General features: G+C 47.2%; 1 protein-coding gene across 1 annotated transcript in view; it reads left to right on the top strand.

Annotated features, from left to right (window-relative positions):
* Nucleotides 1–12,981, top strand: part of LOC143926319 (cryptochrome-2-like) — a 103,724-nt gene that overhangs the window by 57,487 nt on the left and 33,256 nt on the right. The window contains 1 exon segment of the mRNA XM_077450235.1: nt 8,549–8,674. Coding sequence (XP_077306361.1) covers nt 8,549–8,598 — 50 coding nt within the window. The 3' untranslated portion in view covers nt 8,599–8,674.

Genomic DNA, 12,981 nt, shown 5'->3' on the forward strand with positions numbered 1-12,981 from the left:
TTCTATTATAGAAGTCTTTTGCAAGTCATAATAAATTCGAAATTCGTAAACAAAAGTTCGTATTCCGTACAGAATTCGGACGCACGGCAATTCATAGTTCGGATCCTCCCGAACGTACGAATTTTGGGAAATTCGTACGAATTTGCGATTCGCACATGTCTACTACATGGTTTTGGTAAATCTGAAGATAAAATTCAGCAGAAAATCTGCAAGTGTGTATAGGGCTTTAGGGTGCTAGTGTAGCACTAACCCCCGAAGGAGCTGCTGGCTAGATTGGGCTTACCGTTACCTTCTTTTTCCTCACTTCACGTCTAGAGATGTCCCGTGGTAGATGACCCAGTAACTTGAGAGACTGACGACAGATCCACTTAAATGGATTTTATTTGCAAAAACGTAGACAATGAACAGTCTCTTAAAATGGGAAAGGAAGTTCAGGTACTCTTAGTGTCAAAGTCAATATTGAAGAACTTGCTTACTTTGACTGCATCCAAAGAATAGCCATTCACAACTGGATGTTCACTCAAGTTGGACAGTCCCTCTCTCACAAGGCTTAGCAGCCAACAAGGTGCTTACTCAGGAACAAGTCTCTGCCACAGACGTTGTTGTAGAACACGTAGGAAAACTAAACTTGTAGAACACTCGTGTGATACCTGGATCTTTCAGCCAGCTTGGCGATATCCATGAGACCGGATTCTCTTGGGGACTTCAGCTCCTCCAGGCTCTGGCTAAGAAACCAACCTGTATGTGGCCTTCTTCTGAAGAGTCCTCCCCTGCATAGCGTGAAGTCACTGGGTCTCTCCCAAACCAGAGACGGCACCCAAACACCTCAGAATCCTCCTTTAGTTACCTTGCCTCGGGCTAGCCAGTCCCGAGACAAGATCGGGTGGATCCACACCCCAGGGACATAGCCTTCCTGGGGGCTGGTCAGGAAGACCAGGACCATGAAGTCAGTACATCCTTCTGGACCGGTAACCCCAAACCACATGACATCCGCATTTTAAATACCCTCTCCCAGAAAGCACAGCAAGAGCGCCACTCCCACTGGGCGGGTTCCAAGAAAGAGTAACTTAAGCACCCAACCAGACCATAATTCCATGCCTTCCAGAAGAGACAGTGCCCCCTATGGTCAGGCTGAATATCTCATAGTCCAGTCAGACTTATGCGGAGGTCTAAATTTAGACAATTGTACCCAAACCAAACTGCAGTTCAGGTGTGACCTTAAGTTTGAAAAACACATAGTGTGTGCTCTTCAGGAGCCGTGTAACACTAGGAAGATAATGGTGGACCTTGCAGACTGGTAGATTCGTCTTTCTTAGAAATCAGCAGCTACAGTATCTTCTACTTTTGTAAAAACAAGTGAAATTCCTCTTTAACTGCACTGTGAAAATTGAGGTCTTCGGCATAGTTACATTTATCTGGCAGGGGTGCCTGGATCACAGAAGTGGCTTAAAAAAAACTTACAAGCACTTTGGTGGCTTACACAGTTCCCACATACATATTTAACCACTTAAGGACCGCCGCATGCCAATGTACGTCATCACAATGGCATGTACAGGCACAAGCACGTACATGCCATTGCCTTCCAGCGGGTGGGGGGTCTGATCGGACCCCCCCCCTGCTGGATGCGGCGGTCCATTTCGCTGGGGATGAGGGGATGGCCGTTGTTTTCTGGCCATCCCCTCTCGATCGCTCCTGGCGAATGAGAAGCTTCCCCGCCTGTGTATAGTAAACACAGGCAGGGAGGAAGTGATGTCATTCTCCTCGGGGTGGTCTTTTTGACTGGACTACGAGGAGAAGTGAAAGTAAGTGTGCACCATCACTACACTAACACGTAGGCACACACAGGCACACAAACCCCCCCCCCCCCCAGTCACAGTGTCACTGATTGCAGTGATCATTTATTTACTGATCACTGCATTCAGTGTCAGTTGTGACAGTAAAAACTGTCAGGGCAGTTAGTGTTAGGTCCAGGGTAGCCCCCAATAAAGGTTTAACCCCCTGATTGCCCCTAGAGTTGACCCTTTCACCCCTTTTGCCAGTGTCACTAAGCGATTGTTTTTCTGATTGCTGCATTAGTGTCGCTAGGTAGCTAGTTATTTTTTTAGGTTCACCGCAAAGTTTTTATAGTGCTAGGTACCCCGATATACTACCCAATAATGGTTTAACCCCCTGATTGCCCCTAGTTAACCCTTTCACCAGCGATCACCGTATAAGTGTCACTGGTGACTCTGGTTAGCCAGTTAGTTATTTAAGTTCCCCATCAGGTTTTTATATAGTGCCAGGGATCCCCATATACTACCTAATAAAAATTTGAACCCCCTGATTGCCCCTAGTTAACCCTTTCACCAATGATCACTGTATTAGTGTTACGGGTGACTCTGGTTAGTTTGCTTTTTATAGCGTCAGGGCACCCACCATTTATTACCCAATAAAGGTTTAACCCCCTGATCACCCGGCGGGTTATATCAATTAGGTTTTAGGGTCAGGGTCGCGCGAGGCAGCGCTAGGTTAGTGCCAGTACCGCTAACACCCACGCACAAAGCATACACCTCCTGTAGTGGTATAGAATCTGAACAGATCAATATCTGATCTGATCAGATCTATACTAGCGTCCCCAGCAGTTTAGGGTTCCAAAAAAACGCATTGTTAGCGGGATCAGCCCAGATACCTGCTAGCACCTGCATTTTGCCCCTCCGCCCAGACCACCCAAGTGCAGTATCGATCGATCACTGTCACTTACAAAACACTAAACACATAACTGCAGGGATCGCAGAGTCAGGCCAGATCCCTGCGATCGCTAACAGTTTTTTTTGGTAGCGTTTTATATTTAAATCCGAAAGGCAGTGCTTGGTTTTCGGGGTCCCGCACATGGCTAGGCTCCCAAAAAGTCCCCCACATGTGGTATCCCCGTACTCGGGAGAAGCAGCAGAATTTATTTTGGAGTGTAATTTGACTTATGCCCATAGCATGTGTGAGCAATATATCATTTAGTGACAACTTTGTGCAAAAAAAAAAAAAAATTGTAATATTCCTGCAACTTGTGGCAAAATATAAAATATTTCATGGACTCAACATGCTTCTCAGTAAATAGCTTGGGGTGTCTAATTTCCAAAATGGGGTAATTTGGGGGGGGGGGGGGGATTGTGTTATTTTGGCATTTTATGGCCTTCAAAACTGTGATAGGTTGTGAGGAGTGAAAACAAAAATTAGCACCCTTAGAAATCCTGAAGGCAGTGATCGGTTTTCGGGGTGCCGTACGCGGCTAGGCTCCCAAAAAGTCCCACATATGTGGTATCCCCGTACTCAGGAGAAGCAGCAGAATATATTTTGGGGTGCAATTCCACATATAACTATGGCATGTGTGAGCAATATATCATTTAGTGACAACTTTTTGTAAACTTCTTTTTTTGTGTCATTATTCAATTACTTGGGACAAAAAAAAAAAATATTCAATGGGCTCAACATGCCCCTCAGCAATTTCCTGGTGTCTACTTTCCAAAATAGGGTCATTTGGGGGGGTTTGTACTGCCCTGCCATTTTAGCACCTCAAGAAATGAGATAGGCAGTCGTAAATTAAAAGCTGTGTAAATTCCAGAAAATGTACTCTAGTTTGTAGATGCTATAACTTTTGCGCAAACCAATAAATATACGCTTGACATTTTTTTTACTAAAGACATGTGGCTGAATAAATTTTGCCCTAAATGTATGACTAAAATTGAGTTTATTTGATTTTTTTTATAACAAAAAGTAGAAAATATATTTTTCTCTCAAAATTCTTTTTCCATTTATATTGCAAAAAATAAAAATCGCAGAGGCATTCAAATACCATCAAAAGAAAGCTCTATTTGTGGGAAGAAAAGGACACAAATTTCGTTTGGGTACAACATTGCATGACCGCGTAATTACCAGTTAAAGCAGTGCAGTGCGAAATTGTAAAAAGACCTCTGGCTGAAAATTGGTCCGGGGCTGAAGTGGTTAAACTGCATTTTTATCTGATTGCTTGGAAAATTATCTAGCAGAGACAATGGGGTTGATTTACTAAAGGCAAATAGACTGTGCAGTTTGCAGGTGCAATTGCTCCAGAGCTCAGTAAATGAGGTAAGGCTTGACTTTGCAATGAGTACCCAAATCCTGTGCAAGGAAAAAAAAAAAAAAAAAACATTATTGCTTGCACATGATTGGATGATGGAAGTCAGCAGAGCTTCTGCTTATTTACTAAGCTCTGAAGCAACTGCTTTTGCAGAGGGCAACTGCACTTTACAAAGTGCACAGTCTTTTTCCCTTTAGTAGATCAACCCCACTGTGTTAGGTCTACATGGGGATCACATATAAAAATTGTTTCATGATAAAGTAGATCGTGACAAATTCAGCAACTCTGCTAAACATCAGATGGCAACTGAGTAATAACAGTGCAGGTGAAGAGGTAACTGATGGGCTTCTTTACTGATATCTGTAGCTACCAGTCTGCACCCTTAGTTTAGAGATATGCCGCGTACACACGATCAGAATTCTCATCGGAAAAAGTTCTGATGGTTTTCCCATTGGAATTCCAACGGAATTTCGCTCAAACTGTTTCGCCTACACACGGTCACACCAAATTCCGACGGTCAATAACACCGCGACATACAACACGTTCAACGGCACTATAAAAGGGAAGTTTAATGCTTCCGAGCATGCATCGAATTGTTTCCGAGCATGCGTCGGAAATTTTGCGTGTCAGAATTGCATACATCTGATAGAAAGGTTTTCCGAACAGGCTTTCAATCTAAAGTTCGTTGGAGATGCCGACAGAAAAAGACCGATGGGCATACACGCGGTCAGAAAATCTGATGAAAAGCTCCCATCGGACTGTTTCCTTTGGAAATTCCGGCCGTGTGTACGCGGCAATATGCTGCGACTAGGGAGCTCAAATTCTAAAGCAGGCCATACATTATGCAATTTTCTTTCCTTCTACCAGAAGTGTAAGGAATGAAAATTGCTCAATTCCCCCGATCAACACAGTCAGTGTTGATGGGAGAAACCTTCCAGCAGCGCTATTGTATTCTGCAGGCGGGAAGAGCATGGATTAAAACGGGAAGAAAAAAGACAGGGCTTCAATGGGAAAACACACTCGGCGGAATAAAGAACAAAAGTTTATCATATGAAAAAGCTGCATGAAAAAATAACAGCATGGCTAATTAGCCAGGAAATAATCAAAACCTTCACCAAACATACTAAAACACTGGGGGTTATTTACTAAAGGCACTGAAAGTGCACTTGAAAGTGCAGTTGCTGTAGATCCGAGGGGGAGCATTTTAGTTTGCACATGATTGGATGATAAAATCAGCAGAGCTTCCACTCCTTTCAGAGCTTCCCCTCAGATCTACAGCAACTGCACTTCCAACTGCACTTCCAAGTGAACTTCCAAGTGAACTTGCAATGCACTTGTAGTGCAGGGTGGATTTGCCTTTAGTAAATCAACCCTGTTATGGCAATGTTGTCGCAATGAGATAAAACAGCCCGGGCTCACTTACACACACACAATTAATTCCTCACACACACAGGGGTTGCTAGATGGTCAAAACCTAAAAGGGGTCATCCAGTGACAGCAAATACAGAGTGGCATAAAGTTCAAGAAACCCTTGAATCCAGTAATGCAAGGATGGTGTCCCCGATTTAGAGCCGGAGATACCAGTCTGAAGAAATAGCCACTAATTGAGTCAGCAATGTGGAGAGAGCAGCAGTGTGTTGTCCAAAGACATTCACATATGCAGATGGATAGACACTGGAGATGTTGTCAGTATAGGAGCTGGATATAGGGGAGCATATATGATGAAAACAGGTAATCCTGTCCCCATTGGGGAGGTTTGCACTCGCTTCCTGTGCTAGTGACCCCCGCTCATGTTCTGACATTAGGGAAAACTCCAAGGACAGAAGTGAGGGGAAATCTCAATGGGGCCCCACACAGCATTACCTCCCCCATACCCCTTCTAACCCTTCCCCCCACTGTATACAGAACACAAAGAGATCCACCTGATCACATGGCAGAGAAAAGCTCAGACACTTCCAGGATATAACAGGTTTTATTACAAAAAAATTTCTTTCCATAAATCCATTTCTCTTCTCTTGTGATGTGATGTTGAACTTGCTGGGAGATGTGACTCTTCTTTTTGTGAATGGATCTCTCTACAGATCTTCTCTGCTTGCGGCTCAGAGCGATCGTCAGGTTGGAGGGGAGGCCGCCATCTTGTACACTCTCTGTAAAATCTCAAAACATGGACAATTAACCAACAAGCCTGTCTGTAGAGTGTGGGGGGGACCGGGTTGTGAACTACGGACCCCAGTGCTGCAAGGCATATGTGCTAACCACTGAGCCGCTATGCTGCACATACTACTCCAGGAAGAATCAATTCCCTAACACGGCCCCCTTACACGCCATATCCCTTGCCTCTCCTGGGGTCTAATGTTATTCTCTGTGGTAGCACAGCTCTTTAACCCCTACTTTAGGCTCCTGATAACCTTTTATATATTGGGGGTAAAGGGGAACACTACAGAGCATTGCCAATGGTACTCAGCCACCAGGTCCTGATCTCCCTCCAGGCAGTGGCACCCTGTCCTCTGCCTCTATGGCCCTGGAGGACCAGAGCAACACAATGAAGTCACTTCTAGTCCAGGGTTTTTTTTTATTATATAAAGCAAATGGTCAGAATTCTTTTGATCTTTTAAAGGTAAAGGAGAGATTTGGCATCTTTTTGACCCCAGATCTCTCCTTAAAGCGAATCTGCCATTCTTTTTTCTATTACAAGGGATGTTTACATTCCTTGTAATAGGAATAAAAGTGTTGTGGCCTACCTACCTGTGGTCAGTTTTTAATGGAAAGCAGAGGGACGGCAGGAACACCAGGGATTTCACACAAAGGAAGCAACACAGAGAGAACAGGATCCTTTCTCATACAAGTATATCGTACAGCAGGCACATATCAGGAATATGAAGTGTTTGGGTAACAAATGCTTTGCGTGAGCCTCATGCCAACCTTTACTTAGTGTTGTGGCCTACCTAAAAATAGATCAAGTTTTTATATAGGCAGATGGTCAGATTGATATCACATCAAGCTGAGGGGATCGAATTGTCTGCAACTGGCAGAATATGTTCACTTACCATGGAGCATTTGATGGTCAGAGACTGGGGGCATGCTACGGGAGATGGTCAGAGACTGGGGGCATGCTACGGGAGATGGTCAGAGACTGGGGGCATGCTACGGGAGATGGTCAGAGACTGGGGGCATGCTACGGGAGATGGTCAGAGACTGGGGGCATGCTACGGGATATGGCCAGAGACTGGGGGCATGCTACGGGATATGGACAGAGACTGGGGGCATGCTTACGGGAGATGGTCAGAGACTGGGGGCATGCTTACGGGAGATGGTCAGAGACTGGGGGCATGCTTATGGGATATGGTCAGAGACTGGGGGCATGCTTACGGGAGATGGTCAGAGACTGGGGGCATGCTTACGGGAGATGGTCAGAGACTGGGGGCATGCTTACGGGAGATGGTCAGAGACTGGGGGCATGCTTACGGGAGATGGTCAGAGACTGGGGGCATGCTTACGGGAGATGGTCAGGGACTGGGGGCATGCTTACGGGAGATGGTCAGAGACTGGGGGCATGCTTACGGGAGATGGTCAGAGACTGGGGGCATGCTTACGGGAGATGGTCAGAGACTGGGGGCATGCTTACGGGAGATGGTCAGAGACTGGGGGCATGCTTACGGGAGATGGTCAGAGACTGGGGGCATGCTTACGGGAGATGGTCAGAGACTGGGGGCATGCTTACGGGAGATGGTCAGAGACTGGGAGCATGCTTACGGGAGATGGTCAGAGACTGGGGGCATGCTTACGGGAGATGGTCAGAGACTGGGGGCATGCTTACGGGAGATGGTCAGAGACTGGGGGCATGCTTACGGGAGATGGTCAGAGACTGGGGGCATGCTTACGGGAGATGGTCAGAGACTGGGGGTATGCTTACGGGAGATGGTCAGAGACTGGGGGCATGCTTACGGGAGATGGTCAGAGACTGGGGGCATGCTTACGGGAGATGGTCAGAGACTGGGGGCATGCTTACGGGAGATGGTCAGAGACTGGGGGCATGCTTACGGGAGATGGTCAGAGACTGGGGGCATGCTTACGGGAGATGGTCAGAGACTGGGGGCATGCTTACGGGAGATGGTCAGAGACTGGGGGCATGCTTACGGGAGATGGTCAGAGACTGGGGGCATGCTACGGGATATGGTCATAGACTGGGGGCATTCTACAGGAGATGGTCAGAGACTGGACCCTAATACTGCTGGGGTCCTAGGGGGTGCAAACCAGTGCCAGTGGGCTGCAGACTGGGCTCCAGAGAGCTGGGCAATGACTTTTTTTATGAATGCAATCATAAATAAATAAAAAGAAAAACCAGGTTTTAATTGAGTTTACTTAGTTTTTATCCCTCCTCCACATAGAAATTGGAGCTCTTCTACAGATGAATTATTTTGCACGATCCAAGTAATGAATGATTTTACTGCATTTCAGATCATGAAGAGCGAGGGATTCGCGAGTGGCACACAATTCGCAAGCAATAAAAGATAAAATTAAATGAAAACTGTGAGAAAACCAAAGTGAACAAATCTCTCCCGTTTGGTCTCCATTGTCAATTAGGTGAGAGCTGTACTTCTTTTTTTTTTTTTCTCTTTCTCAGCAGGTTCAGAACTTGCGCCAATATTAAGGGTTCCTTAACCAATTCAATACCGCCCCCCCCCTTCCTGCCCAGACCAATTTTCAGCTGTCAGTGCTGTCACAATTTGAATGACAATTGTGCGGTCATGCAACACTGTACCCAAACTAAATTTGTATAATTTAATTTTCTTCCCACAAATAGAGATTTATTTTGGTGGTATTTGATCAAGTCTGGGTTTTTTATTTTTTGCTAAACACACTAAAAAAGACTGACATTTTTGGGGAAAAAAAGTTTTTCCTTGTTTGTTATAAAATGTTATTTTCTCCTTCACTGACACACTGATGAGGCTGCACTGACACGCACTGATAGGGCACTAATATGTATAATTGAAGGGCACTGATGGGCACTGTTTTTTGGCATTGATAGGGGGCACTGATGATGAGGCACTGATTGGCATCTAACATGGGCACTGACTGGCACTTTGGTGGGCACTGACTGGCAGCTGTGGCGGCAGCTCTGATAGGGGCTGAGCTGATAATCAATGCAGTATCAGCTCAGACCCCCCCTCTAACAGGAGAGCCGCTGATCGGCTCTCCTGTCAGCGTGGACCGAGGAAAGTCATTTACAGGTACTTTCCTGGTTACACGCTATGATCAGCTGTGATTGGTCACAGCTGATCATGTGGTAAAGAGCCTAAGTGAGAGGCTCTTCACCCTGATTGGAGTTGCACTGTGTCGGAGTGACACACCACACCACTATTCGCCGCACAGTGCGCCCCCGTGGCTTATCCTGCCTGACATCATATGATGTACAGTCAGGATAACGGAACCACCACCCGGCCATCATTCTGCTATAGGCAGGGTGGGAAGTGGTTAAAGTATTTAAAAATAACAAACATGTCATACTCACCTGCTCTGTGCAGTGGTTTTATACAGAGCAGCCCAGATCCTCCTCTTCTCGGGTTCCCTTGCCAGGGCTTCTGACTCCTCCCTCCTGCCAAGTTCCCCCACAGCAAGCAGCTTGCTATGGGGACAGCCGAGCTGCTGCTCTGTGCATCCATTCAGACACGGAACACCACGCCCACTCTCTCCTCATTGGCTCACCGACTTTGACAGCAGTAGGAGCCAATGGCACCCGCTGCTATCTCAGCCATAAAGGAGTGAGAGTCTCGGACAGCTAAGGCTCTTGTGCAACATCGCTGGATTGAGATAGGGCTTGGATAAGTATTGGGGACGGGCTGCCACACACAGAAGGTTTTTTTTTATCTTAATGCATATAATGCGTTCAAATAAAAAAACCTTCTACCTATAGACCTACTTTGCACCCGGAATTCAACTTTACACAGTGGGGTTGATTTACTAAAGCTGGAGGGTGCAAACTTTGGTGCAGCTGTGCATGGAAACCAATCAGCTTCCATGAATTTTTGTCAAAGCTTGGTTTGAACAAGCTGATTGGCTACCATGCACAGCTGCACCAGATTTTGCACTCTCTGGTTTTAGTAAATCAACCTCAGTGTGTGTTCAGATCTGTGCACCCACTCTTGCCTGCATGTTATTTTTGACATGTGGTGGTGTCCGTGCAGATGCTGTGTCCTCATCCACCTCTATAGGCCGCCTGCAGATGGCCCAGAGCAAATGCAGGTGCAATAACAGAGGGAGCCTGCATGCATGGAATTTGTTTAGTGTAATAAAAAATTATATCTGGCCTCCTCCTCCCCCTTATAGCCGGCCAATTGCGCTCCTTTTTTGTAAGATGTTATGGCTGGGTTCACACTAGTGAAAATTGGATGTGGGTTTTCTCCACATCCAATTTGCATGTCAGAAGATTGTGATCGACTCTTTATGGAGCCGGTTCACACATCTCCGGAGCGAATTGCACAGAAGTCCTGTGTAGTGATGGATGTACTTCCGACCGGACGTTTCGCGAACGCGGACCGCGAACGCGGCCGATCGTTCGCGGCGGGCCCCATTGACTTCAATGGGAGGCGAACTTCGCAAACCTACAGGTCAAATTTGCAGCCACAAAAGAATTAATAGCTGTGCAAACATAGTCCCACCACATGGCTAATGACATAACACATGTATGAGGTGAATCTGGGATCGACAACTACAAGCATTCTTTTTTTATATGGGAAAATGTTGTGACAATTCAGGAATGTGGAGCGCATGAAGGCAATGGAGGAGAGGGAAGGTCTGGGAGCAGGGTAGGCAAAGAAGAGGGTGCAGGAGATGATCACTAGCAGCGTGACATACAGCAATAACATCTGCACCGTGATAGTGATCTGACAGCAGCACCGTGATAGAGAGCACTGACATCAGCAGCGTGACATACAGCAATGACACCTGCACCGTGATATACAGCACTGACAGCAGCACCTTAAGCAGCCCCAGGAGGAAGTCAGCATAGCACAGGGATGGTGGGAGCCCCTCATAATGAGCATAGCACAGGGATGGTGGGAGAACCTCAAAATATGCACAGCAGAGATACAGTCCCAGGAGGAAGTCAGCACAGCACAGGGATGGTGGGAGCCCCTCATAATTTGCACAACAGAGGTACAGCCCCAGGAGGATGTCAGCACAGCACAGGGATGGTGGGAGCCCCTCATAATAAGCAGCCCCAGTAGAAATATGACACCGCTCAACCTCTTCAAAGAGGAGGGTGCGGGCATATAGTACGGTGTGCTTTTTTTGGACAAGGAAGTGAGCCAAATAAAGAAAGAAGGTCTCTGTGCTCGATTAAAAAAATAGTTTATAGACATATACATGGTCTACTGGTCACATGTGTTGAATTCCTCCGAGATCCATGCCTCATTCATTTTTAGAAATGTGAGGTAGTTAACACTGTCGTGAGCTAGGCGAGTACGCTTATCGGTCACAATCCCCCCTGCTGCGCTGAACGTCCTTTCGGACAGGACACTGGATGAGGGGCAAGCCAACAGTTCCATTGCAAATCGGGCAAGCTCTGGCCAAAGGTCAAGCCTGCCCACCCAGTAGTCCAGGGGTTCATCACTCAGAGCGTCCACATCGGCCGTTAACCCGATGTAGTCGGACACCTGACGGTCTAGGCGTTCCCTGATGCTGGATCTGGATGACACCTGTCGATGGGCCGGCTGAAAGAATGACCTCATATCCGAAGTCACCAGCACATCTTCAAACCGGCCTCTTCTTGCAGGCGCTGTTGGATTGGTACCCGCAACTCCTTTTCTGGGAGTGGGAATTGCTCCCCTGCCAGCGCACGCAAAAGCAGAATGCAGCATTTCTCGAAGCAAGGCCTGGAAGTGCTGCATTCTGACAGCCCTCTGTGACGGCGGTAACATTTCTGCCATTTTGTGTTTGTACCGGGGGTCTAAGTACGTTGCCACCTATTAAAACACTGGAGCATGAAGGCCCCCATTTGCACTAAAGTGGGAGCGGTGTGGTGGCCTGGCTCCTGCTCATCATCCAGGATAATGTCGTCCTCTTCATTCTCCTCTCCCCATCCACGCACAACAGGGATCCCAGAAAGGTTTAAAGCATGCTCTTCTTGCTCCACCTCATCCGCCCCGGCACCATCCTCCTCTGACTCCTCTTCAGACTCCTGTTGTTGACTTGTCTCAGATAGAGTAGCCCCCCCTGGGAATTCATCCAGCATTGCGACTTCCTCATCTTCCCGCTCCTGCTCCTCCACAGCTTGATCAATGACACGACGCAATGCACGCTCCATAAAGAAGGCATAAGGTACCATGTCACTGATGGTGCCATGGCTGCGACTGACCAGTTTGGTGATCTCAAATGGGCACAGAAGTCTGCATGCGTCGCGCATGAGCAGCCACTGGCGCGGTGAAAAAAAAACCAGCTCCCCAGAACCGGTTCTTCCGCAGAGTTCATACAGGTAGACGTTAACTGCACGTTTCTGCTGGAGCAGCCTATCAAGCATATAGAAGGTTGCGTTCCATCGCGTCGGGCAATCGCAAATAAGACGTCTGACCGGCAGATTGTGTCGCCGCTGAATGTCAGCAAGGCGAGCCATGGCCGTGTAAGATCTTCTGAAATGGGCCGAGATTTTCCTTGCCTGCCGCAAGATGTCCTGGACCCCAGGGTATTTGACAACGAATCGCTGCACGACCAAGTTTAAGACGTGTGCCATGCATGGCACGTGCGTGATTTTGCCCTGTTTCAATGCGCTAAGCAGATTGGCACCGTTGTCACACACCACTTTACCAACTGTCAAATTGAGCAGTGTTAGCCACTGATCTGCCTGTGAACGCAAAGCTGAAAGGAGTGCCGGGCCAGTGTGGCTCTTGGCTTCC

This window comes from Lithobates pipiens, unplaced genomic scaffold (assembly GCF_037356315.1).
Source record: "Lithobates pipiens isolate NorthernLeopardFrog02 unplaced genomic scaffold, aLitPip1_a1.2 Scaffold_10, whole genome shotgun sequence".
Classification (NCBI taxonomy): domain Eukaryota; kingdom Metazoa; phylum Chordata; class Amphibia; order Anura; family Ranidae; genus Lithobates; species Lithobates pipiens.